The sequence below is a fragment of the Caenorhabditis elegans genome, chromosome V (assembly GCF_000002985.6).
Source record: "Caenorhabditis elegans chromosome V".
NCBI lineage: Eukaryota > Metazoa > Nematoda > Chromadorea > Rhabditida > Rhabditidae > Caenorhabditis > Caenorhabditis elegans.
In genome coordinates, this window is record NC_003283.11 from 2,781,306 (window position 1) to 2,808,220 (window position 26,915).

The 26,915-nt window shown below is 43.0% G+C and overlaps 2 protein-coding genes and 2 non-coding genes across 14 annotated transcripts; 2 read left to right on the top strand and 2 right to left on the bottom strand.

Moving 5' to 3' along the window:
* Positions 1-633: 633 nt before the first annotated feature.
* On the bottom strand, positions 634-26,555 carry ketn-1 (Kettin homolog; the record flags this gene model as incomplete). 11 transcript variants are annotated; one of them, NM_001307739.4, is made up of 29 exons in its annotated part: positions 1,273-1,280; positions 1,539-1,665; positions 1,718-1,947; positions 2,061-2,808; positions 2,855-3,037; positions 3,142-3,249; positions 3,300-3,413; positions 3,531-3,653; positions 3,749-11,317; positions 11,365-11,568; positions 11,615-11,809; positions 12,602-12,706; positions 12,749-12,858; positions 13,946-14,192; positions 14,241-14,398; positions 14,446-14,788; positions 15,713-16,704; positions 16,753-17,525; positions 17,578-17,737; positions 17,794-18,232; positions 18,877-19,047; positions 19,096-19,443; positions 19,489-19,686; positions 21,023-21,109; positions 24,732-24,884; positions 24,933-25,566; positions 25,678-25,847; positions 25,959-26,087; positions 26,490-26,555. In NM_001307739.4, 29 exons carry the CDS (start codon positions 26,553-26,555, stop codon positions 1,273-1,275), a joined length of 14,892 nt encoding a protein of 4,963 aa, NP_001294668.1. The 11 variants fall into 11 exon arrangements, with proteins under 11 accessions (NP_001294666.1, NP_001364783.1, NP_001364782.1 ...); NM_001307740.4 differs by lacking the exon at positions 3,531-3,653; NM_001307737.5 differs by lacking the exons at positions 3,142-3,249; positions 3,300-3,413 and having other exon boundaries at positions 634-1,280.
* On the bottom strand, positions 13,011-13,060 carry F54E2.7. The gene has a single exon (NR_102013.1). It is a non-coding gene; the product is annotated as an Unclassified non-coding RNA F54E2.7 (non-coding RNA).
* F54E2.2 (WAP domain-containing protein) lies at positions 14,993-15,761 on the top strand (the record flags this gene model as incomplete). The annotated part of the gene is made up of 3 exons (NM_071359.5): positions 14,993-15,263; positions 15,324-15,397; positions 15,445-15,761. The coding sequence occupies 3 exons, from the start codon at positions 14,993-14,995 to the stop codon at positions 15,622-15,624; spliced, it is 525 nt and encodes a 174-aa protein (NP_503760.1). The 3' UTR covers positions 15,625-15,761.
* F54E2.8 lies at positions 20,768-21,569 on the top strand. The gene has a single exon (NR_131680.1).
* Positions 26,556-26,915: the final 360 nt, after the last annotated feature.

Consider the following 26,915-nt stretch of genomic DNA (forward strand, 5'->3'; position numbering starts at 1 on the left):
TATTTATTTTTAATTTATTTGAGAATTATTTGGTAAGGTTTTTATGATGTATTTGTTGCAGCAGACTAAATTTTGATTATTTGTTTAAAAAAATCGAAAAAATGGTGTGAAAAAATTTATTGAACGCTACAATTAATTAGTATTAAATATTTTAAGATGGAGTAGCGCCAGTGGAGATTTTTTCTAAAATAAACCAAAAAGACCGAATTTCAGTATAAAACACTTCAAAAAATTTCAGATTATGCATAATTTCCTTTCAATTTTGGCAAATTACCAAAATTATAAAAATTTGAGCTTTTGAGGAAATCGAAAGCAATATCGCGTGTTCCGACTCCTACAATGTTTTAATGCAAATAATTAAACAAAATTACAGTATTAAAAAAAATGTAGGAAATTTTTTTTGGTCGACTTCCAAAATTATGAGTGGCAAAAAATGAGTAATTGTCACCTTTTGACAGTAAAAAAATTCAAAAACTTTTTGAAAGGTTTTGTTATGATATTCGGTAATTTTTGTCCCAATTTGAGTAGTTTTTCACACTTTTCCCACTAAAAAATTACACGATTAATGCTTCCAACATCACAAAACTATTCATCGAGTAATTTTTTTCCAGCAATTTTTAGAATTTCTAACAAATTTGAAAGCTCAAATGGTTCATTCAAATGCACGAAAACAATAATTAAAACATGAAAAAAAATTGACAGGCAGTTATGACGTCGACTAGAAACTTTTAAACCACGGTCTTATATACAAAAAAAGTCAGCAAATTTGAAAAGAAAATGGCAGTGAAAAAGAGCGAAAATCAACATGTCAGGGTGGTACAGAGAATAGTGAATCAGAAAAGGCAGCAATTTTTCAGAAATTCAAATATTCTAGAGTTCAGAAAATTTTCAAAAGGGCAGCAATTATTTTCGAAATTTTCTGATTAGGAAAAATGATAGGGCAGCATTTCTATCAGTTCCTAAGGTGGAAGATGTTGACTTTAAAATTGATAAATTCACTGGAAGACGACTAGAACTAAAGAGTCAAAATGAAATATGTAAAGCGTTTTAATTCAGAGAAAATGAGCAGTGGCGGGTGGCAAATTCAAATTCAATTTCAAAAGGAGAAATTGGATAACATTTAAAAAAATAGTAAAAAATAGAGAAAATAAAAAGAACATGTTAAAAGAACAACTACTCGTTTTGCAGAAGGATTATTGATTTTTTCTTGTTTGTGTATTGACTGTGATGACGTGGCACGTATGTATATTGAGACGATATGGCGACACTCATCTAGCGACCTGAAAACGAGGAATTATTGCCAAGGGAAGGTGGGGTTAGAGGGAAAATTGAATGTTTAAACAGCCTGGCTTTTGGGATTTTAGCAAGCGGAAGATATAGAAGAAATGTGATTGTGTGTGTGCACTGAGGAAAAGTTTTAGAGTCTGAAGAAGTGGGCAAAAGGTGGTGCAAATTTTTTTAAAAATTTTTGTTTTCAAGGTTTCAGCAGCAGAAGCCGGTGTTTTTCTTCTTTTCTTCTCCAATGTTTTTTTACGCACTGAGTGTGAGCTTGGCTTGTGACGTGGCAGCTCCCTTGTCGTTTCTGATGACGATCTGGTACTCTCCGGCGCTGTCGGGCGTGACTCGAGCCAGCTCGAGAATGGCACGCTTGCCGTCACGTGAGATCTGCAAAATGTTTCAATAATTTCGTCGGCTGCTCATTCAAAAATCGACATACCTTTACGTTGTTAGACGCAGAAATTGGTTTTCCCTTGAATTGCCACTGAACAGTTGGCTCCGGATTTCCGTCCACCTCGGCGCTGAATTTGACAGTGTGTCCTTGTCGGGCAGAGATGTCGGAAAGTTTTGCGATAAAATGTGGAGAGTCGGCGGCGGCCTTGTCGGACGATTGATATGATGCAGATCCACCACGGGAAATCGTCGACTTGGCGATTCTTCCGGATCGTGCTGAAACGTTAGGCTAAGCGGGGGACTTGGCGGTGGTGGAAGGGGGCTTTGATGTTACAGCAGGGTTCATTATAAATAATAAGCAATGGTGGGTTATAGAAAAAAAAACTCACGAGTCAAAACCAAGTTGGCAACCGATGAAGCCTTTCCGGCTGGATTGCTAGCTTCAACCTTGTACTCTGCAACATCTTCATTTCTCGCTGCAGATATCCTCAGGATGGCTTCTCCCTTCGATTGGGAAATCTCATATCCGTCGGCGTGTTTCACGGGCTCATTGTTTCTATACCATCGGATCGTCGGATCAGGGAATCCGGAGAACTGTGCACTAAACTGAGCACCCTTTCCTTCATCGACAACGATGGGTTGAATCTGGGATGTGAATCTTGGCGCTTCGTACCGTGGTCCTTCTTCGGCACCCTTTCCGGTCTTCTGGAGGTTTACGTTGAGGCGAGCCTTGCAGCGAGCCTCTCCGACTCCGTTCTTAGCAACAATCTCGTAGATTCCGGCATCGGTAGAGATGATGTTCGAGAACTTGAGCTTGTAGGCGCCTCCTTCCTCGACAACTTGGAATCGATCGTCATTTGGAAGAGGTTGTCCATCCTTGAACCATTGGATTGTTGGCTTTGGTTCTCCTCCGATTTGGCAGGAGAACTCAGCTGGACCATTCTGTTGGATTCTGAGATCGTTGAGACGCGCCGAGAAGTCTGGAGCCTTTCCTTGTGTGGTTGGTGGAGCGACAGTAAGATTGGCTAGAGATTCAACGGTTCCAGCGGCGTTCTCCAGTCGTACTGTGTATTCTCCGGCGTGGGAGTTTTCAAGGCGACCGATGTGAAGGCTGGAGTTTGTTGGAGTGGTAGTGATCTGAAATTTGAAACAGTTGCAGAATCCAAAAAAAATTTCAACAAACCAAAGTTCTGAAAGTGCTCTTAATCTCCTTTCCGTCCTTAAGCCAAGTGACCTTGACTGGAGCGGCACCGGCAAATTCGATAACAAACTTGGCGGCTTTTCCAAGTTCTCCTTGCAGTGGTTTCAACTGCTGGGAGATTGTCGGTGGAGCTTGCTTAGATTGCCCGATCTTTGTTGGTTGTGGCTGGAAATTCTCATATTAGAAGACTACTACAAAAATGTTTAGAAGAATCATTCCGACATCAAAACACGAGCTAAACCCAATCAGAAAAGTTTAAACATGCCAACCCGAATCATATGAAAGCCAATGATCCTTTCGCGGCGCGGACTTCTCGGGCTGTACTCCAACCGCTGAACTTGTGAGAACGAGTCAGCAGTCTCCACAGAAAGGTAAACCTGAACAATAAAGAAAACGATCACAACAAGACATAAACATCAAGACAGACGTCAGAAGAAGTGGATTCCTTGTGCTCTCGATATGCCTGGTAGGTGAGGCGACTCTGATTCGAAGCATATGAAGATGTGTACTCAGAAGATTCATGCACAACATTCGAAATACTCTGCAAATGACATTCAACGGTACAAGACATTCAGGTGAGTACAACTACAGAATAGTACAAAGACAGGTTAGTAGAAAAGTTGAGAAAAAAAATTGAACTATCTGAATCTGAAATTACCTTGTTGCTGATTCTTGTCTCCTCAATAACAGGCTTTACCACTGCTGGAGTCTCCTTCAGATCTTTTTCTCTGTCAACGGTGAAGTGATCTCCCTTGATGCCAGTCTTTGGAAGTTGTTGAGTCTGAAAAGGGGTAGAAATGCATCGTGAAGGATGGATGAGGTTGGTGGGTTGATTGTGATGATGCTTACTGCAATCATGAGATAAAATAAGCTTACCTTAAGCTGAACCGCATCCTTGTGAACAATTGGCTCTTCCTTTGGCTGTTCTGGCTTTTGTTGAATCTCCTTGATCTTTGCCTTTTCAGTCTTCAGCTTCACCTTCTCACCGGCCTCCAAGTCCTTTCCACGTGTTGGCTTTGCGGTCTTAAGCTTAACTTGATCTCTGGCTGGAACGTCGAGCTCTGGCGCTGGAGTTGGAAGTTTCTTGAAGCGACCTTCATCGGCTCCTGGCAACTTCGACGTACCATCCTGTCCGGCCCAGTCGGGTCTTTCCCATCCGACCTCTTGTTGATCTTTTTCTGGGATGGCCTTGAGATTGACTCGTTCCATTTCTTCAACTGGTGGTTGATACTTCTCAACTTTACCAGCTTTCAAATTGACTTCCTCGAGCTCCATTCCCTTGAATTGTGGCTTCTGAAGCTCGACGTAAGAAAGCTTATTGTAGAAGTTGTCGTCGCGTGGGCGTGTGAACTTCTGAATAAGCTCCTGGGACTCCATTGGTTCGATCGGGCTTTGGGCTCTTTCCACGTGCATAAGTTTTTGAGCATCTGGTTTTGGAGCAGCCTCAAACGCTGGGCCAAGAGATCCCAAAGTATCACGTTGCCACTGCAACTCTCTTTCTCTCAACTCATCGGATGTCTTGAAGTTAGCCGGTCTCAACTTGGTCTGTCTGAAGTCATCGTTTTGGAAGATGTCGAGGGTAGCAGTAGAAATTGTTTCTCCTTCGGTGTTTCTAGCAATCGCAACAACTTCTCCAGCGTCTGAGATTCTGGACTTGCTGACGGTAAGATAGTGAAGACCGTCGAAGTTGAGCTTGAAGCGGTGTCCATGGAGACATTGGTTTCCATTGATGAACCAGGTGACCTTTGGTCTTGGATATCCAGTTACAGCGCATTCAAAGCGAGCTGGCTGATTCTCTGTGACTTGAAGGTTTCGGAGTGGAATAGTGAACTGTGGTGCCTGCTTTTGTTTTGGCTGCACAGCTCCTCCTTGTTCACTCCAGTAGATGTTCTTGTTGTCCTTCTTCACATTGCTGACTCTCAAGCCCTGTGGCATCTGGCTATCGGTGATCACATGAGAAGCTCCCTGGCACGCCAACTTAGCGCTGATCATAGTTTGACCATGCCGGTTTGTGGCGACGCAGTGATATTCTCCAGTGTCATCTGGAAGAGCATACAGAAGATCGAGGCAAGCGAATCCAAAGTCGAGAGTTGATCGGAAACGATGTCCAAGAAGAACTGGCTTCTTGTCCTTGAACCATTCAACTTTGAGGTATGGATCGTTGATTGGTGCGACTTGGGTCTCGAAGCGGCAGAACTCTCCTTCCAAGACTCCGATGTTCTGAAGTTGAGTACGAAACTCTGGAGCGCGCTTGTCACTCTCGTTGTAGATGTCATTGGCGGTGAGCTGAAGTTTAGCTTGAGAATGTTGTTTGAAGTGAGATTCCAGGGAATCTTGTTGGTTTCCATGAGTTTGAGAAGTGTAGTCCAAAGATGGTCTTGGAAGAACTGTGATCTTCGTCTTGGAACGAGCCTCACCCTTGTCGTTACGGACGACAAGTTCGTAATCTCCATTGTCTTCTGGGTAAGCATAAAGAATATCCAGGCTGACAAAGCCAAACTCGAACGTTGGCTTGAATCTACTGGCTTCTGGAAGTGGTGCTCCATTTCTGAGCCATTCCACATGAAGACGTGGGTCGTTGATTGGAGTGACACGACATTCGAGGTGGATTGAATCTCCTTCCAAAATGTTTTCAACACTGTCAACGAGTTGTTGAACGACTTGTGGAGCATCAATTTGAGTGGATGACTCGACGGCAATCTTTCCGACAGATGTAGCGGACCCCTTGACGTTAGTGGCAACACACTTGTACTCTCCAGCATCGGCGGCAATGAGATGCTTGATGAGAAGAGTGGCAACTCCAAATTCATTTGTGCAAGATATACGATTGGAGTATGGGATCGGATGTCCATTATGCTCCCATTGAACTCGGAGAGTTGGATCTCCAATTGGCTCCAAAACACACACAAACGCTGTAGCATCGGCCTCGTTGAGCTGTCCAAGATCGGTGAGACCTTGAGAGAAGGATGGTGCTGGATAGTCGACGGCTGGAAGATTGAGATCCTCCTTCGGTCTATGAATCCAGTCCTCGAGCTCTGTGATGCGCTCCTTGCGCTCTGCAGTGCTCTGCCATTCGTATGAGACACCGCCACCGCCGACGACCTTGAGCTCTGTGGATACTTCATCAGATCCATGTTGATTGGTGGCACGGCAAGTCCAGGTTCCAGAGTCTTGTGGTTCGGCTGGTGTCAGTTGAAGAACCACGAAACCGAAATCATGGATAGCCTTCATTCTGTTAGTGTGATTCACTGGTTGCCCATTGTGGAACCACTCGATCACCAGTCTTGGATCAGCAACTGGAGTGACTTGGCACTCCAAGTGAGCCTGTTGTCCTTCTTGCAACTCTGGTGGTCCTGCAAGTGCCGACGTGAACTTTGGTGGTCCATGATCAGCGTCTGGAGCATCTTCACGAGCTGGTCTTGGTGCTTCAATCTCGGCAATTCGTCTTCCCGCGTTTGCCATGCGTTCTGGAAGTTGAGTGGCACTGATGATTCCTTCTTTAGGTGTGCAGGTAAGCTTTGTCGAGGTGACTGCCTCTCCAACACGGTTCACAGCACGACAAATGTACTCTCCGTTGTCTTCTGGATATGTTGGGCTGATCTCAAGAACGACGTACCCAAAACTGTTGATAGTCTTGATACGACTTCCATTCTTCAATGGGCGACCATCATGGTACCATTGAACCTGAAGCTGATTGTCATTGACTGGCTCGTAACGAGCCGTGAAATGAGCACGTCCGCCCTCCTCAGTTTCAACTGGAGCCGAGAGTGGCTCAATGAAGACTGGTGTAGCCTCCTTAAGCTCTTGCTCGATTTCTTCAGGGCGTCTTCTTAAGTTATCCTCGAGAATTTCGACGGCCTTCGCCTTCTGTTCATTCTGTGGCTGAAGAATAAGACCAGAGCTCTCGGAAACTTCGAAACTTGTAGAAGTAGATGCTTCTCCCGAGTTGTTCGAAACTCGGAAAGTATACTCTCCAGCATCGTGTTTCAGTAGATGCAAAATGTCCAAAACAGCGAATCCGAAGTCGTGAACCATCTTGTATCTATTTGAGTGGAAGATCGGTTGACCATCCTTGAGCCATTCCACCTTGATCGAGGGATCAGCCACTGGAGTGAATTGGGTTTGAAGATGAGCACTTCCTCCCTCTTCCAACGCTCCCTGGACTTGAAGAGCGTTGACGATAGCTGGAGCCTCAAACTGTTGATCTGGGCGCTCTTCTGGAGCAGGTTTTCCAGCTTCAATCTGGCGAATACGATCAAGTGATTGTGGCTGGAGAGAGTCTTGAAGGATAACTTCCTTTCCTTGAACTTCAATCGTTGCTGTTGAGACAGCTTCTCCAGCTGCGTTCTTAGCAACACATTTCCATTCTCCAGAATCTCTTGGTTCGGTTTGAGCAATATCCATGATCACCCATCCAAAATCATTGATCATCTTAACACGAGACGACGCAGACATTGGCTCTCCATTAAGGAACCAGTTGATCGTAAGAGTTGGATCATCGACTGGTTCGACAGTAGCTTCAAAGTGAGCTGGTTGGTTTTCCACGAGACTTCCCGGGCTGGTGAGCTGTTGGATGAACCGTGGTGGACCCTTTGGCTCCGGATCGGCTTCCTCAAGCTTTTGCTTTGGCGCCTCGATTTCTTGAATACGCTTCCAGCTTTCTTGATGTTGCACGTCTCCGAGAATTGCATCCTTTCCATGACACTTGAGCGTGGCAGATGACACAGCTTCTCCTTCTGGATTCCAGATACGAAGTTGATAGACACCTTCGTCTTCCGGATAAGTGTAGGCAACATCGAGAGTGCAGATTCCAAAGTCTTGTTGAATGGCGTACTTTGATCCATGAGCAAGTGGAACTCCGTTTCGAATCCATTGAACTTGAAGTCTTGGATCGTTGACTGGAGTGATGAGTGCCTCAAAGTGAACGTGGTCTCCTTCATTGCACTCCTTATCATCAATCTGCGTGGTGATTGCTGGATGGTCATATACTGGAGCTGGCGCTTCCGGTTCAGCTTCCTTTGGAGCTTCCAGAATCTGGATGCGTTTCCATGATTCTTCATGACGAGTGTTTCCAAGAATCGGTCCAGTTCCGGCTACCCGGATTGAAGCGGTCGACACAGCCTCTCCTTCGCTGTTGGTAATTGTAAGAGTGTACACTCCATTGTGATCTTCATTTGCTGAGGAAATGTCCAGTGTAGCCCATCCAAGTTCATGTTTAGTCTGCACCAACTGTGAAGCTCCGAGTGGCTGGCCGTTCTTCTGCCAAACAACCTTAAGTTCTGGGTCTCTAGCTGGCTGGAATGTAGATTCCAGGTGAAGTGGGACTCCTTCTGGAACATTTTCAGCCGACTCCAGTTGAGTAAGGAAGTTTGGTTTCTCCTTTTGAACAATTTCCTCAATTTCCTCGACGATCTTCGGAGCCTCAAGCTCTTGAATACGCTCCCATGAAACTGGGTGCTGCGAGTCGTACAAAATCTTCTCGTAGCCAGCAGTAGTCACGGTCGCAGATGTTGAAGCTTCTCCTTGAGTATTCCAGGCACGGCAGGTGTAAACACCAGAGTCGTGTGGGAGGACGTGAACGATGGTGAGGATTGCGTTTCCGAACTCATACTCTTGACGGAAACGGTTTGCATTTCGAAGTGGAGTTCCGTTAAGGAGCCATTCGAGACGAAGATGTGGATCTCCAGATGGTTCGACGAGTCCATGAAGAGTGACAGTTTGTCCTTCTCCAACATTTTCGTAGTTTTCGAATCCTTGAACCCATTGAGGTTTCTCGTATTCTCTTTCAGGTGCATCAAGTCTTGCGTACTTGTCGATAGCCTCGAGCTCTTGAATCTTCTGAAGAGACGCTGGATGAGAAGTATCCAGAAGAAGGCCTTCTGATCCTTGAACTCCAACATTCGCAGATGTGACAGCGTTTCCACTGTCGTTCCAGGCCTTGCAAGAGTATACTCCGGTATGTCTGGCGTACACTGGAGCAATTCTCAACGAGACACATCCAAAGTCGTTGCTGGTTGAGATCCAGTTAGACTCCATCAATGGCTGATCGTTATAGAACCATTGAACTCGAAGATTTGGATCATTGACTGGGACAAGACGAGCCTCGAGAAGAGCAACAGATCCTTCAGGCAGATCTCCGACGGACTGAAGCGGTTGAACGAAGGATGGCTTCTCATAGACCGGTCCTTCCGGCTCGGCGCCTGGAGCTCTTGGAGCTTCGATCTCTTGAATTCTCTGCCACGATTGCTCGTGTTGAGTGTCTCCAAGAATCGCGGCCCTAGTGGTACACGACAGCTGTCCAGATGTTCTATCTTCACCTTCAGAGTTCTTGACAACGACGCTATATTCTCCAGCATCTTCTCCAAGTGTGTATTGAAGATCCAAGGAGACAAGTCCAAAATCGTTGCGTAGGATTCTGCGAGAAGACGCAGAGAGTGGATTTCCGTTGAGATACCATTGAACAGATGTTTTTGGATCCGAGAACGGAATGAACTGGGCTTCAAAGTGAGATGGCTGTCCTTCAACCACTCCATCAAGGCTATGCAATTGGGTGACAAACTTTGGTGGTCCGTGCTTGACATCAGGCTCCTCCTCTCCAGGGGCTCTTGGAGCTTCGATGAGCTGAATCTTCTGCCATGATTGTTCGTGTTGAGTGTCTCCAAGGATAACAGCGTTTCCAGTTACAGTGAGCTGAGCTTGAACTTCAGCGTCTCCCTTGGCATTGCTTGCCTTGACTGAATAGACACCGCTGTCTTCTGGAACAGTGTGAGCAATGTCCAGTGAGATGTATCCGAAGTCGGTAGTCAACTTGAATCGGTTAGAGTTCATCAATGGCTGACCATCCTTGAACCATTGGATTCTAAGGTTTGGATCCGTTTGTGGAGTGACCTTGGTCTGGAAGTGAGCTGATTGGAATTCCATTCTATCGATACTGTCGAGTGGCTCAATAAATTGTGGAGCATCATGCTCAGCATCAGGCTTCTCCGGTGCTGCAGCTCGTGGTGCTTCAAGTACTTGAATCTTCTGCCAACTTTCTGGGTGTTGAGAATCGGTGTAGATAGTTCCACGTGGCAAAACTGTGAAGTTTGCGATGGTCTGTGCCTCTCCGAGGGAGTTTCTGGCAACACATGCCCATTCTCCAGTATCCTGCGCAAATGCGTACAAGATGTCAAGAGCGACATATCCGAAATCGTGACGAGTACGGAAACGATGTCCATTGGCAAGTGGTTGTCCATTGTGGAACCATTGTACTGTGAGCTGATTGTCGTTTGTTGGCTCCACTTGTGCTTCCAAATGAATTGGAACTCCTTCTTGAAGCTCTCCAAGGGAGGAATTGAGCTGAGTGACGAACTTTGGTGCAGTCTTTTCTGGCTCAGCATCCACTGCCTCTAGCTTCTCACGGTTTTCAATTTCTTGAACACGCTTCCAGGAAGCATCATGCATGGTATCAAGAAGAAGTGATTTTCCTGCGGCACACTTGACTGTGCATGAGGTGGCAGCTTCTCCGAATGCTGAAACAGCTTTGCAAGTGTAGACACCTGAGTCTTCTCCGTACAACGCAAGAATGTCCAAGTTGACATAATCAAAGTTTCTTGCTGGCATGAATCTTGAAGCTTCTGGAAGTGGCTGACCATTTCTTGTCCAAGTGACTCTCATTGTTGGATCGTTAACTGGAATCAAGCGGCACTCGAGACGAATCGATTGTCCTTCTTGAGCATCTTCCTTGTCAGCCAGGTTCTCAGTGAACGTTGGTGGCTGGAATGTAAGTTCCGGCGTTGGTTCACGCTCATCCACACGGTTCTCGATTTCTTGAATCTTCTGCCACGAAGACTCGTGGTGAGTGTCAAGATAGATGTTGCGACGTGGCTTGCACTCCAAGAAGATGTCGGTGGTAGCTTCACCAATAAGATTGGTAGCCTTGCAAGTGTAAGTTCCAGTATCCTCTGGGTGGATGTGAAGGAACTCAAGACCGACATATCCAAAGTCGTGAATAGTACGGATACGCGATCCGAACATCAATGGTCTTCCGTCGTGGAACCACTCGATTCTCAGACTAGGATCATTGATCGGCTGAACAACGCAGTCCATATGAACCGATTGTCCTTCCTTGAGTGGCTCAGTTGGTCCGGTGAGTTGTTGAGTGAACACCGGTGGCTGAGCAGCTGCATCATCATCCGATGGCTTAGCTGGTTGAAGTTGCTCCATCTCACGAATACGACGAAGAGATTCCGGATGAGCGGTGTCGGAGAGAATCGACTTCAGGCGATCGACTTGGAATTCGCAAGAGGTCTCAGCACGTCCGGCAGAGTTGTAAACGACCAAGGTGTACTTTCCACTGTCCTCGGCAATGATGTAGTCAATGTCGAGGGACACAAATCCAAAGTCATTGAGAACACGATATCTGCTGGATGCCTTCAGTGGGTTCCCGTTGAACAACCATTCGTACTGTAAATTACAGTAAATTATTCGATACAATTTTTTTTAAAACTCACTCTCAGAGTATTATCGTCAATCGGGGTGACTTGAGCCTCCAAATGAAGAGTCTGTGACTCGTGGACCGAGTCGATAGTCGCTGGAAGTGGCTTGGCAATCGTTGGTACTTCCTTTTCCTTGTCTGGAAGTGGCTCGGCTCGTTGAATAGGAGTCTCGAGCTCGGCAATACGATGGAGAGAGTTTGGATGGAATGAGTCGGTGAACTGAAAAATTGAATTCAAATTTCAACTTTACTGCGAAAAATCTTACATTTCCTCCAGTATGCCCACAGTTGATGTCGACCGTCGATTGAGCTTCTCCTGCTCGGTTTCGCACAACTAGTGTGTACGTACCATTATCTTCCGGATAACAGTAGAGAATGTTCAGCGCAATGTACCCAAAGTCTTGAGACAATACAAAACGATGGGCCTTCATGAGTGGCTGACCATTGACGAGCCATTCGTACTGAAATTAATATTTTTATTAATTCGACGATTGAAGTCTCAAAGAGCATTAGAGCAGAAGGAAAATTAATGCCTTACACCGTCATCTTGAAAATCAATATTTACTTTTTGCGTGCCGCTTCTTTTGTTTAACATTGAACGCGAAATTTTTTGACCACACCCAATCAACATTTAAGTACAAAAAAATTAAGTATAAATTATTAACAAGGGTGCCATCGAAATTTTTTTTTGGTTTTCCGGAAAGTCGAAAAATTATTTAAAAAGTGTTCAGAAAAGTTTTTAAAAAAATATAAATTTTTTAAAGTTTCCCGAAAAATCGACAGAGACGTGAATTTCACTTATCACTTATTTTGGATTTTTTTTGAATATTCAAACAATTTCATTTTATTTTGGAAATTTCATTGCGATTTTTTCATTTTACTGTTAATTTCCTAATTTCCACGTGGATTCAAAATGTATTTGGTTTGAATTCTTGAATTGATAAATCTAAATAAACTAGGCCTGCAAGCCTGGAGCCTGGAACCTGGAGACTAAAGCTTAAAGCTGAACCGAAAATTGTGAATAAAAACTAACTATAAGCCGGAAAAATTAGGCCTAAAAATTTAATTGCAGGCTTAAAACCTTCTGAACTGAGCTTTTGGACTCATCCTAAGAACTTGTTCAGATAAAAGGAAGCTTGAAAAATGATTGTGAGCCTAAAAAATTGAACGAAAAACCCAAATTTTCAAATTTTCGATTCCAAAAAAAATCTAAAAACCGACGCCCTTGCTCTTTAAAAAAATTAAAAACGCACAGTTAGCGAATTATCATCAGTGGGTGTCACTTGAGCCTCTAGGTACACATTGTCTCCCTCCATACACTGAATAGCTGGTCCCAACTGCTTCACGAATGCTGGTGGCTGAAAATCAAAAATATTGATTTTTAGAAACTCCGTACATACCTGATGTGGAAGATCTGGAACCTCTTGTGGCGCTGGTTTCGGCGCCTCAATCTCCTGAATTCTAGCATAGCTTCTTGGGTGTTGAACTGCTCCGAGGATGGCATCTTTTGCTGAATTTGAAAGATTTAATAACCCCATTCCGTTATTTCTAGTGGCAGTCGCCGGTTTTCTTGAATGACTCTCGGTTGATTTCAGAATATGACTCATTCCGCTTAAACTAGACGAGCTATTTGGGGGGACCGTCGGTTTGGGACCATAATTAACACCGAACACATATTTGTTGCTGCTCATGAAGAGAAATAGTAATAGTGTAAGAGGGAAACAGTTCGAATGAGTGGGGGGACGCGAAGGAAGAAGGCATTGAGTTACGCGCAGCGGGCGGTAGGAATCAAATAAGCTTTAAGTTCAACATAGTTTTACGGTGAGGCGCGGGGCTTCCTCACTAACTACGTCTTATTGAGCTCGGGGGTGGAAAACTTTCAAAATTTGTTTCAAGTTTGAATCTTTGTAAACTTAAATACTACATCTTTAGGCTTACAATTAGAATTAGGCTCACTATCAGGCCTAGGCCTAGGCTTAGGCATAGGCATAGGCATAGGCATAGGCATAGGCATAGGCTCAGGCATAGGCGTAGGCTTAGGCTCAGACTTAGACTTGGGCTTAGACTTAGGCATAGACGTAGGCGCAGGGGGCGGGGAAAAATGGGGTACCTAAATATGAAGTATCATAATCTAAGACTTTGCTTTTTATTCTTAAAATTGGTTCAGAACTGAAAATTTTACGAAAAAAAATTATGCCAGTTCGAAAATGTTGGAAAAATACAATTTTTCAGCTGAAATTTTAATTTTTGCCAACTACTTATCGTCTGTCGGTTTTTTGCCAGAAATAACAGAAAATAGTCCCAATGTACCGAATATAAGTGTAAAATTTTTTAAACTTATTTTTCTAATGTTTTTATTTTTATGTTTGCAATTTAAAATGAAAATGGATGAATGAATCATTTTTGAATTTCCGCGCAAATGAGTGACACCATTTTCGACATTTTTGGATTTTTCAGCTATAGACCTATAGTCACTTCTTTGACATTTTTCAAAAATGATAATCGCCGAAACGCTGAAACTGTTTCAGAGTATTGAGACTGTTTTCTGTCATTTTTGGCAAAAAAATTGACAAAAAGAGTATTCAAAAACAACTCACGTGCACATCTAATAGTGGCAACAGTTTCAGCCTGCCCCAGCGAATTTTCTGCGCGACAAGTGTATGTTCCGGCGTCTTGAGCGTAGAAGCCGAGAATATCCAGTGACACAAATCCGAAATCATAGAATGTACGGAAACGGTGACCATGTGGAAGCGACTGTCCATCACGGAGCCATATGATTTTCAAGGAGTTGTCATTGATCGGGTTTACTTGGCACTCCAAATGGATTGGCTCGCCTTCTTCAACCTGCAAATATCTGTTTGTAGTGTTTTTCAGAAAAAAAGTCGGACTTACATCTCCCAAATCGGCTTGAAGTGGAACAACGAATGTCGGTGGCTCTTGTGGCCCCTTATCTTCAATCTCCACTCTTCCGTACTTATTAAGATTCTCGAGATAGTTGATTTTTCCGAGAGATTCTTGATGTTGAGTGTCGGACAGAATTTGGCCGGCTGCTGAAATTTGGTAGCTTTTTATATTTGTAAAACGTAAGAATACTCACGCGTAACAGTAATCACGCATTGGCGAATGGCCTCCCCGAGAAGATTGCTGGCTCTGACCGAGTAGGTTCCAGAGTCTTCGGCAATCGCTCCTTTGATGTCTAGAGCAATGAAACCAAATTCGTTGAGGGTCTTGACACGACTTCCAGTCAACAATGGGCGTCCGTTGACAAACCATTCAATGACCATCGTCGGGTCATTGACTGGCGTTGCGCGAAGATCAACGTGGATATTCTCGTGCTCATTGAGCTGGATATCCGGAAGATCGTTGAGGAATTTGGGGGCCGCGTCACAAGTGCGATCTTCAACTTCGGCGATGCCTTGGCGACGATCTTGCTCGAGCTCCTGAAGTTATATATTTATTCCTAAGTTTGAATTCGAATTTCCTCCAAAACCCATAAACAAAAGCTATATTGGCTCATCTAAATCTAAATAAGGGAGGCGCAAAATATATACCTAAACAAACAAAGACCGCTCCTTTGAATATCTATTTACACACACTTAACCCTCCTGGCCATTACCGGCGGCAGTAACCATCATTTTGCAACAATGCATCACCAAACTGTTCTCCTATTTTTCTTCTACTCCCTGATATCCTGTTATCAACATCAACTTCACCAGTATAAAATACCTCGTCTTCATCTTCCATTCACCGATGAGCCAAGATATTATGCAGCAGTAGCTGCGGCGCCTACTAAACAGAAGACTATTCCTCTGTGTGAATATTGGAAGATTTTAGGAGTTTACAGAGAGGAATGTCAAGAAGACGAGATTCTGATGGATGATTATCAATCTAACAAGCAGCAAGAGTCATACGAGAGTAAGTTAATAATTATAATTTAAACAAAAAATTCTAACAAGAAAAAATTTATCTTTTCAGTTGGTCTTCCTGTCTGCCGTTTGAAATTTTTAACTGCCTCCTGCGTGAAATCTGCTAAATGTCCATCGGGAACGGTAGAGTTTAGGTAGATCTATCCCGCTTTTAATTTAAAATTTTTAAGGTTTGCCTTGATTTCTCAACCCAACGCTGTTGCCACCCGATGCCAGGAACATGCCCAACACCTACTCAGCTTGGTTACAAATGTATGGTCTACACTCCGATCAGCTGGTGCACGACGGATCAAGATTGTAAGGGAAAAAAGTGCTGCCCGACTGGATGCGATTATAATGTTTGTGTATAGCCCCCAAGTTATTTTAAAAATTAAAATCTATGTAACTGGTCTCCTATTTGCTCATGTATTATTTTAATCTCAACAAACAATATCTCACCTTAATTCTCTCCAATCCTTCTGGGTGATGTGGCTCCAAATAAAGTACTTTCTCAGTGCCAACAACCAGCTCCACGTTGCTTCGAGCTTCTCCTAGTTCATTTCTCGCAACCAATGTGTAGGTTCCAGAGTCTTGTGGATAAGCGTACAACAGATCCAGAGCAACATAGCCGAAATCAAACATTGGGTGGAAGCGATGAGCAGCTGGAAGCGGGTTGCCATTGTGGTACCACTCCACTGTCATCTTCACATCGTTGGCTGGAAGGATTCTAGCCTCGAAGTGCACTCGCTCGTTCTCCATGACTTCGATTTTGCCGGCAAGCTCGCGAGCAAACTTGGGAGCCTCCAAGGAGTTGAACTCTTCAGGCCGCTCCACAGATTGTGGCCCGATATGGATTTGATGACTGTCAAGGTAGCCAATAATTGGAAGACTATCAGCATGCTTGGAGTCAAGCTGGAGAGTGTCGATCCAGACTGTTGTCAGCTCAGCGGATGATTGAGCTTGTCCATGCGAATTGAAAAGTACGCAAGTATAGACTCCAGCATCTTCGGGGTAAGTTGGATGAAGCGAGAGTGACACGACTCCAAAGTTTTGGAAAATTTGGATGCGATTGGCGTTGGGGAGTGGTTGACCATCCTTAAGCCATGACACCCGAAGAGTTGGATCGTTGATCGGCTGAATTCTCGCTTCAAAGAACGATCTTCCAAGTTCCTGTTCGCAATGGAATGGTTGGATTTGAGAAAGGAACTTTGGCGTCAGGTCTTGAGAAGAGTGGGCGAACTGAATCTCTCGAACATCCTCAACATCGAGTTGACGATGTTGTTCGAATTGTTGGAGATCAGATTTTGGCACAATGATGATAGTGGCCTGATTCTCGGATTCTCCGAGCTTGTTGAATGCGCGGCACGAGTAGAGTCCGCTATCATTGCTTGAGGTTTGTGGTATATCCAGTGAAGCGAATCCATGAGATAGGGTTTGACGGTATTTGTCATCTGAAAAATTGAAAAAAAAATTTTGAACACCAAATTCTTAAAACTCACTGCTTGGCAATTCATTTCCATCGAGAAGCCACACAACTCGAAGATCAGGATCATTGATCGGTGTAAGCTTTGTCTCCAAGTGGATTTGCTGACCTTCAAAAACTTCTTGAGATCTTAAGTCAGAATGGAAGTTCGGCAAATCAAGATGAGTTCCAGCAGGAGCTTGCGCACCCTTCGATTGATAGGCAGTTCCTCCGAATTGGCTTCCTGATTGTTGTTGTTGGATGAAGCTTCCATGACCGATGACCGCGATGTTTGCAGAGACTCGAGCTTCACCAAGTGGATTCACTGCGACGACAGTGTACTCTCCTTGATCGAATACATTGACTGGGTTGATTTCCAGCGCCGCAATTCCGAAATCGGTAAAGGTCACAATTCTGGAAGAGGCCAAAATACCCTTTCCATTGAGGAGCCACGCAATTCTGAGATTCGGATCTTCGACTGGTGTGTACTTGATTTCAAGTCTGGCCGACTGTCCTTCAACGAGTTGTTGCGATTGAAGTGATCCTTCGAACTTTGGCGACGACTTTGATGCGGAAACATCTTGAAGCTGATTCACCGGTGTTCGCGATCTTTCAACCTTGTCAACTTTTCTCAGCGTGATCATTTCTCTGTGAGCCGGCCCGTTGAACTTTTGTCGAGAGTTCACCACGACGCGTCCCTTCAGAGTAGTTGTTCCGTGCTTGTTGGTTGCATCGCACCGGTACCATCCTCCTTCTTTCATTGTGGCATTGTTGATGTGCAACGTGGTCTCGTTGCCTTTGTTGTCGACGCTGAAAATTCCGAAAAATTTTCAGAGGATCTGAACTTAAAAGGGTGACTCACGCATAACTGCCGCCTGATGAGATCGGTTCATTATCCTTGAACCACTTGAAGCTCACTCCTTCTCCTGCTGCTTTGCAGTAGAGCTTCACAGAATCTCCGTCGTAAAGCGTTGTTGACTGGAACTTTCCAGTGAATTCTGGAGCTTCAGGCGACTTAGCTTCTGGAAATATTATACAGATTTAAAAGTAAAGGTTGCAAAAAATAAAAACAACATACGAAGAACGTTCAGTGAGAACCTGCTCTGGAACGATCCTCCATCATTTCTGGCTACCAACATGTACATGTCGGCGTCGTGTGCGTCCACTTTCTCGATAATAAGCCGACCGCTGCCGTCTGGCCCATTCTCGATCTTGTACTTTCCTCCCGACTGAATAACAGTTCCGTCGGACTTCTGCCACGTCAGCGACGGAGTTGGTGTTCCGACGACCTTTGCGCTGAATGTCACTGTTTCAAAGGCCTTTGCTGCGACGGACTGTGGATGGACGAGGAATTGTGGGGGACGGGCGTTCACGAGTGCTGCTCCGTGTTCGTGCCCGCGTGCTTGTTGAGATGATGGTCCGCCGTTTGCTGCGTGTACGGCGGATCCATTTGCCGACCCGTTTGCTGACCCGTTTGCAGTTTTTGCGGAACCATTTGCTGCTTTGATTCCTCCGTTCTGAAAAAAAAAATACACTTAAGGTAATTGTTCAATTTTAAATTGTTTCGAATTTTCCAAAATGTTCTAGACGGTTCCAGAATATTCTAGAATTTTCCAGAAGGTTCTAGAACATTCCAAAATGTTCAGGAATTTTTCGGAAGGCTCCAGAATGTTCCAGAATTTAATTGAATTTTCCAGAATGTTCTAGAATATTCCAGATTTTTCTAAAAAATTTCCAGAAGGTTCTAGAACCTTCCGGAATTTTCTCAAATTTTTCAGAAAGTTATGGAACATTTCATAATTTTTTTAAAATTTTCCAGAAGGTTTTAGATATTCCGAAAATGCTCTAAAACAATTAAATTTGAATTCCCGCTAAAAACATGAAACAGGATAATTACAAAACGGTATCTAATACAACGCACGTTTCTGCTATGAGAAAAAAATACATCGACCCACAAAGTTACATAGGACCCACTATTTTTAGGAGTTTCCTTTAGCAATTTTTGAAAAAATGTAAGCTTTCGTGAAAATTTCCGAAAAATTTCAGGGTGCAACTTTTTGCTCCGTTGCTCTCAATTTTCGAGCTGTCATATCAAAATTATAGGTTTTTTGGTATGCTGAATCCGTTTTCCGTATTTGTTTTTTGCAAAAAAGCAACTCACAGTGACTTGGGTTGGTTGCTGCTGTCTGAATACTGGCATAGTGTTCTGATGTTGTTCTCGAATATGCTGTTGATATTGATTAAAGTGATGGAACCGTTGCTGCTGCTGTTCCTGAGGTTGTTGTTGTTGTTGTTGGTGCTGCTGATGTTGGTGTTGATAGAGTTGCTGCTCCTGAAAACATTATCACTTGGTTCCACTTTTATGATATATTTTACTCACTCTAATCAACTGTTGTTGTCTACGATGCTGTTCGTATAGGTTTTGATGTGTTACTTCTTGACGTGGTGATTGTTGTTGTTGTTGATAGTGCTGCTGCTGCTGTTGATGTGGTCTGATCTGCGCGTAATGCGGTTCTTGATATTCGTCAGAAGCGTATTGAGGTCGACGAACGAGGTCTAAATCTTGCCAGGCTTGATGTGGTTGGTGGTGTTGCTGGTAGTGAAGATTATAAGGCTGAGTTTGCTGCTGTTGCCTTAAATGCTTCTCGTGTTCCAACCGACGGCGTTCCTCTTCAAGCCGTGCTCTCTCCTCTTTCTCAGATTTTTCACGTTCGAAAAGCTGTTGCTGCTGAAAATTCTTTAATTAGGAAGCCGCTAAAAGTATTCGGGTAACCTGCTGCTGCCGCAATCGCTTCTCGTGCTCCAACTGCCGACGCTCCTCTTCCAATCGCTCGCGTTCCGCTTTTTCGCGTTCAAAAAGCACACGAAGACGGTCCTGCTCTTCACGGATACGTCGGTTCTCGGCGTCGCGTTGTCTCTCACGCGCGAGACTCGCCTCGACGAGCGCCTGTTGCTGTTGCTGACGATCACGCTGCAAAAAATAAGAGTAATTGATGGTAAATTTCATAATTGTTTTCTCGATTTTATTTTTGCGAGAAGTGTGAAGCCATTTGGCACCGGCTGCCAGATATGCGGGGGAGTGGAGGAACGCGGCGGAAACTTAGTGGCCCAGAGATTGATGCTCAAAAATCCCGGAATCTCATCAAATAGGTTAATGGATTTTTAAACAAAATGAGGAGCAAAATCATAAGGAAGTGAAAAATTAAAAATTGACCTAAAACTTAACTGGAAATATTTTTAAACGATTTTTTGGTCTACTCTTATATCAAGCGTGCCAAAAAAGAAGCCAAGATTTTTTTTCCAAAATCGATAACATTTTAGAGACATTTGAATACTGCCTACATTAATACCATAAACTCCCCCACAGTTCTGTAGATTGTAATCTATTGTTTACGACCAAACATGCACCTGGAATGATGTACCAAGTTGTGCCCAATTAGGGCACGTCTGCCCATATTTTCTATTTTATGACTCCATCATTTCTCCTGTTTTTCTTTATTGTAAAATTTCTCAAAATTTTGTAAATCATATAACATTTTTAATTTTGAAATCATTTTTTTTTCCAGAACTGTTGAAAACTAAAATTTTTAAAGTACCACCTTTAAACGTTTAAACACCACCTTTGTAGTCCAATTTTTTAAAAATTGCTTTATTAGACTCAAAATTGTCTGAATAGGTCGAATTTCATTATTTAACTTTTTGAAAACTACTCAAAAAAAGTTCTGGCGGCTCAAAAACTGGCCTAATATTGGCTAAAATTTAGGCAGATGGACGAAAAGATTTGGCACAAAATTTTACCAAATACCTTTTTTTTTGTTGAGCCGCCAAAACTTTTTCAGATAAGTTTTCAAAACGTTTCATCATTCAATTTTGTGTTTTCAGACTATTTCGAGTCTAATATATTTGAATATTTGCAAAAAAAATTTGCAAAAATTGAAGAAACGACCGAATTAATTTTGAATTCCCGCACAAGTGAGTGACGTCATTATTAATATCTATCATTTGTTTTTCAATCGGTTGGTTCAAAATTACTCCGACCCAATAAATTGAATGACCCATAAAAAACTTCAGAGGACCCAATGGCAAATTTGCACCACGATCATCGTTTGATTTCGTAACATTACACACCACCCCTCCGACGCAATTGTTAGCCCCGTCGGGAATCAATTGTGCAAAAAGTCAGTTGTACGGAAGTCTCCGACGCAAGGAGACAACAAAAAACAACAACCGGGTGTTAGGTTACAAACAGGGGTTCGGTGGTCAATAAGGTTGTGGGTTCATTTTTTGTTGTAAAATTCAAAACCAACCTCTTGTTGCTCGCGGAGCTGATTTTCCTTTCGTCGTTCGTCCGGCACGCTCAACGGGTAAACCTCGATGCGCGCTGAACTTTCGACCTGAAAATTGGATGAATTAATTTTTAAATAATTTAGCTTATTGGCTAGGGATTGATAAGATTTCTGTTCATGTATGATGGTTGAGCAAATAGTGATAACGAGTGGGGGGTGGAGGAGGACAATGGATATTAGAAATCAATAAGCAAACGAACATTGAGCAACTGATCAGATCAGCTCAACACACAAATTGCTCCGATTTGCAAACTTTTTTGGGCCTCTTTTGTAGAGAACTTTTCATTGAAATTTAATCGAAGAAAGTGGAAAAAATACCCTCAAAAATTTGACAAACTATCAAGAGCATCTTCACGTAATTCAAAATGATCTGGAAAACTCGACAGTGTTCAAGAAAAATTGAACAAAAAGAGAAAAACGGATCTTGTAGGTAGGTACAGCCTACCTGGCCGTGCTCCCACTGGGCTTTAGTTTAAGGCCCGAGGAGGGGACTGTGGCCGATTATCCAGTCCGGAATTTTTCCAGTTAAGGCTGGGTGGCCGCTAGAATGCTAACGACCACCACTACCGACTGAGCTATCCCCGCCAAAAACTACTTATAAATTCAAGGTACCTAACATGGAGTTCAGGAAAATCTGAGATTAATGATCCTAAAATGTAATTTTTGAATTCAAAATTATAAAGACAAACAAAAAGAAAAGTTTTCAACAAACTGAGTGCAAAAAGGTCTCAAAATCACGGGATCCTCTCCAATGTTGTTCACTTGCACATCAACCTGAACGTCAATACGTGGGGGTGGAGCTAGGTTGAGCCATCCCCATCAATCTAAAAGTAAGCCACAGGAGAAAAAGTAAAAAGGTGTGAGAAATCTCGGCGAAAAGTTTTCATGAAGATCTGGCTGGGGCTCCTGCCAATTGGAAAAGAGAGCAACAAACAAAATATCAGAGGTCCCCCCCCACCCTCCTACCTTCCAATCGGAAGAGCCCAAGATGATCAGATCTCGGGGCTCCTCTGTGGGGCTCTTTTCTCCGATTCTCTTCATCTTCCCGAGCTGTTTATCTTTTCCTTCCTTCCCCCGCACACACACACACACCTTTTTGCCCCTCTTTTCTTTTTTTGTCTGAACTCTCATCTCATCCTGCCCGGCGCGCTGGGCTCAGGAACCTCCGCCAATTAGCACAATCTCTATTGGTTTTCTAGCCCCATTCTCAAGCAAAAAGTTTTAACTTCTCTCGGAAAATTTGCAACACACAATGGATGATGATGACTGGATGTTGAGCAAGCCTTGGGAGGGGGGTGGGGGATTCTCACATGTGGGAAACGATGATGGAACGGGCGAACACAAACTACTGTAGGAATGAGATGGAATCCCGATGCCAGGGTAGTTGCATTTTTATGAGATAGGGACCAATAGATCAAAAAGTTGTGTCGGAAAAGATTCTGACAGCAATTGACCGCGATCACAGGCTACATAGACAATTTTTTGTTAAAAATTTCAGATCATCTGTAAGATACCGTAAGCTTAAGTTCACGTCATACATCACTCGTCTTTCGCTGGCCTCTATCACTGCCGGTTGCACACTTTTTTTGAGGAGCACGCACTGGACATTTTTGCCGCCGTCCTACCTACCCGCAGCCTACTTTATGCCTTTATGCCTACGCGGAAGCCTACTTGCATTGTTACATCACGGTTACATTCCTACCAAAGTACCTTTCCACCGTCTACACGCGTAACATAACGGTTGGTCCAATATTTACGTGATGCATATAAAAAATGTCCAAAAGTAAATTCTGATTTTTTTGGACCAAAGCTTTTTTTGTTATCACGCGCCCAAACCAGGGCTGAGCAGCCGCCCAAAAAAATCGGCAATCGGCGATCGCCGATCGCCGATGGAATTTTTTTTTCGGCGATCGACAATCGCCAATCGCCGACATTAATTATTTTTTCGGCGATCGGCGATCACAAATTGCCAAAAAAAATTCGGCGATCGCCGATCGCCGATTGCCGATCAGTGTGCGTCTAATTTTTTTAAAATTGTAAAAAACTAATTTTAAAAGCTCTTTCGAAGAATTATTTATAAAATCTAAAATATTAGGCAACGAAAAGCACTCCTTGATACCTTAAAATTCGAAAAGTAGTGAAAAATAGTCAAAAAATATGCCGTTTTTCTTCTTCAGAGGGGTCTATCTTAGACTATAAAACTTCATCGGCGATCGCCGACCCGTTTTTTCTTTTCGGCGATCGGCGAACGCCGATCGCCGAAAAATCACGAAAATCGCCGATCGCCGATTGCCGATTGCACTGCAACTTTTTTCGAACGAGGGCCGAGAAAAAATGCGAAAAATCGGTGTTTGCACACAATACACCGCATTTTACGACATTTTGTACTTGCTTTGTTTTCTTGTGTTTTTCACCGATTTTTCCAGTGTTTTCTTATTAAAACTGATAAATAAATATTTTTTGATAATGCTAAAATAATTTCCAGATGAAAAAATTATGTATTCAGTCGGCAAGCAGCGGTGAAAGTGGTCAATGTGATATGATGGATTACGGGAATACTAAACCTAAACTTTTTTCCAAACATGATAAATATGCTGCTTAGATGCTGAAACTACCTGATTTTCATAACGAGACCGCTGAAAAAGTTTTGAGATTTTTAAAATTCAACATTTTGTGCTAAAATCTCCACTTTTTCACCGAAAAAGTTGAATTTTGAGAACCTCAAAACTTTTTCAGCGGTCTCGTTATGAAAATCAGGTAGTTTCAGCATCTAAGCAGCATATGTATCATGTTTGGAAAAAAGTTTAGGTTTAGTATTCCCGTAATCCATCATATCACATTGACCACTTTCACCGCTGCTTGCCGACTGAATACATAATTTTTTCATCTGGAAATTATTTTAGCATTATCAAAAAATATTTATTTATCAGTTTTAATAAGAAAACACTGGAAAAATCGGTGAAAAACACAAGAAAACACGCGGAAAACAAAGCAAGATAAATGGCCGCTGAAATTTGTCGGAGACTCGGCCATGGCCTAGAAACCTTTTTGCCTCGTCCCTCGTGAGGAAAAAGTTGCAGTGGATTGCCGATTGCCGCTCACCCCTGGCCCAAACCTGGCTACACTCAAACTATCAGTAGAGCGCATTTGCATGAATATACCAGTTGCCGGGCCGAGCAATCTACTCGCCTGCCTAGTCTGTCTTATGCCTTCATGCTCATGCGGCCCCGACTGCCTACAAATGCAAAGGGAAAATTGAAATGCGAAATTATTTCAATTCGTCAGTATAGTCAGTGTAGCAGCGAGGTAGGCATAGGTTGCCTTGAATGTAGGTAGGTATGAGAAGCCTACAGGAAACCACTAACAAAATGCTCTAGTGAAACAGTTCTAGAAAAATATTGATTCAAAATGACAATGAGTGATTGAAAAGTGAGAAAAATGTTGACAATGAACTTTCCGTTCGCGTTCTCCACCTACCTATCGCTTCCTCAAAACTGTTTTATCTCGCTCCTGTGTTTTTTTTGTTTCGTCGTTCTTTTTCACTTTCACTTTCTCATTTCACATCCACATTCACTCTCAAGAGCTCTTTGCTTAGCAAATATCACCCCCTCCCAACTTTTCCCACACAGATATATATTGCCTTACGTGCACTTTTTGCAAGGATACTCACTTTTCCGAAACGATTCTCGGACGCCACTGTATAATCTCCGGCTTCTTCTGTTGTAACCATGGAGATTTTCAGAACCGCCATCGATCCCTTATATGTCATCTGCATTCGGGGCCCGGAAACTTGTAACGGGCGTCCGTTGAAAAGCCATTGGATCTGAAATTTTTTATCTACAATTTTTTATCTGTATTAGCTCTGACTAACTCTGGGTTTCGGGTTGCCCACAATATTTGCTTGTAGAATTGCGTCGGTGCCCTCTGTTAGTCGAAGGCCTCGGAGAGGTGTACGGATGATGGGCTTGGTACCAACTCCGCGAGCATCTAACGCGGAAAGCTCGGGTTCGGTTTCCGACTCGGAAATTGTCCAGTGCATATCAACACTCCCCTGATCCGTATCATAACCCTGCTTTTGCATTTGCTTCTGAGCCACACTGCTCGGCCTCAGCGTCTGTGACAGTAACCCTTGTTTCCTATCCTTCGTGAGCCGTGTCTGCTCATTAGAAAACCATCTATCGTACTGCTCCCTGGGCAGAAGCTGTGCTCCACTGATCGCCTCTCCGTGCACATTTGTGGCTTTGATCGTGTACTCGCCAGCGTCGTCGTTGAACATCTGTGGGATGATCAACGAGATTATTCCAGTTTTCTGGTCATGCTCAATTTTTGCACGATAGTTTTGCAGGGGCTTGCCATTCTTCATCCACTCGATGTTTGGTGGTGGAACTGCGATAACTCGACCTTCAAAAGTCACTCCTGCCCCGGGTTTCAGCGGCTGATGACGGAGCTCTTTCAGGAAAATTGGCGCAGATGGTCCGACGGGTGTTTGTGGGGGAGCAGGGGATCTGGAAAATTTCAGCGTTATTGTTGTTAGCCGCATTTGAAAATTAAGAGGTTGTTTAGGATTTAGGTTTTAATCAATGTTTTCAGTTGAATTTAGTTGTAAAAAAACTCACGCAACAGCAGACTTGGCACCCGGAACAGGTGTTGGAGCTGGAGCACAAATCAGAATACACGTTGACTGCTTTGTTCCAGCAGAGTTTGAAGCTTGAGCTGTGAACCGACCACTGTCAGCAGCCTGAACCTGGGGAATTACAAGCCGATGTTTGAGCCCGTCTTCCTCGATCTGAAAATTTGTTAGGTAGAATTAATTGGAATTTTTAGATGTGAGTTAACTGAACAAACAAACAGATTGTATAGTTTTGAGCTCAAAAAAGGTTTAAAAATGATGACTTACTCGATAATCTGGGCACATGGAAACATTATGTCCGTCTTTGAGCCATTTGATCGCCGGATCCGGATGACCTTCGAGTTGGCATTCCAGAATAATCGTCTCGCCAACCACTGCTCGTTTGTCGGCTAGCGGCTGGAAATTCAATTTTTAAGTTGAAATTTCAATCTTTAAAATTGAAGCCAGACTTTGACGTTCAGCAAAAACGCCAAAGTTCACAAGAACAAAAAGCTGAACACAAAATTTTAACCACTTTTAGATAAAGTGAACTAGCTATAAAAATTCTCAAATCTTTTTTCTTTCAAAATATAACCAAGCAATTGTTTATAATTATACAGTAATCAGAAAAATCTTGTTTGTAGCATTCTCGATATAGGCATAAAGTCTTAGAAGCAAAATTAGATAATCTTTCTGAACGTCATTTTTAAGATAATATTTTTTGACATGTCGTTGTTTTTTTCTGATATTCTTTAACATTCCGATGAAAAATTTCAGCTTCATCTCTATTTTAAAGTGTGCAACAACTTCCCCACTCACCCTAATAAAAGTCGGTGCAACCCGGTTGGCGGCGTCTCGCTCGCCGAGCGGTTGCTTGAACGGCATAACTCAACTAATTTTTTTCTCGATTTGCAGGCGGATTTTCGATTTTTTCAGATGGATATAATTCGGCCCATACGCTGAAATAACGACGTTTATTTTCGGATTTTTTCGTCAAATTTTCAAATGTACAAATATATTGAAGTTCAAGAAGTTTCAACGTAGAGCATAGCTTGAAAACTGAAAATGTTAAACTGCACCATATTTCAATTTTTGTGAAATATCGAATTTTTTGTATAGGAAAAAATATGAAAATGTATTTTATTTCATTTCACTTAAAAAAATCTATGACTAAGTAGAAATCAACAATTGTTTAATAGAAATCTAGTGAACTAAAACACAATAGATATGAATATTCCGTAATGA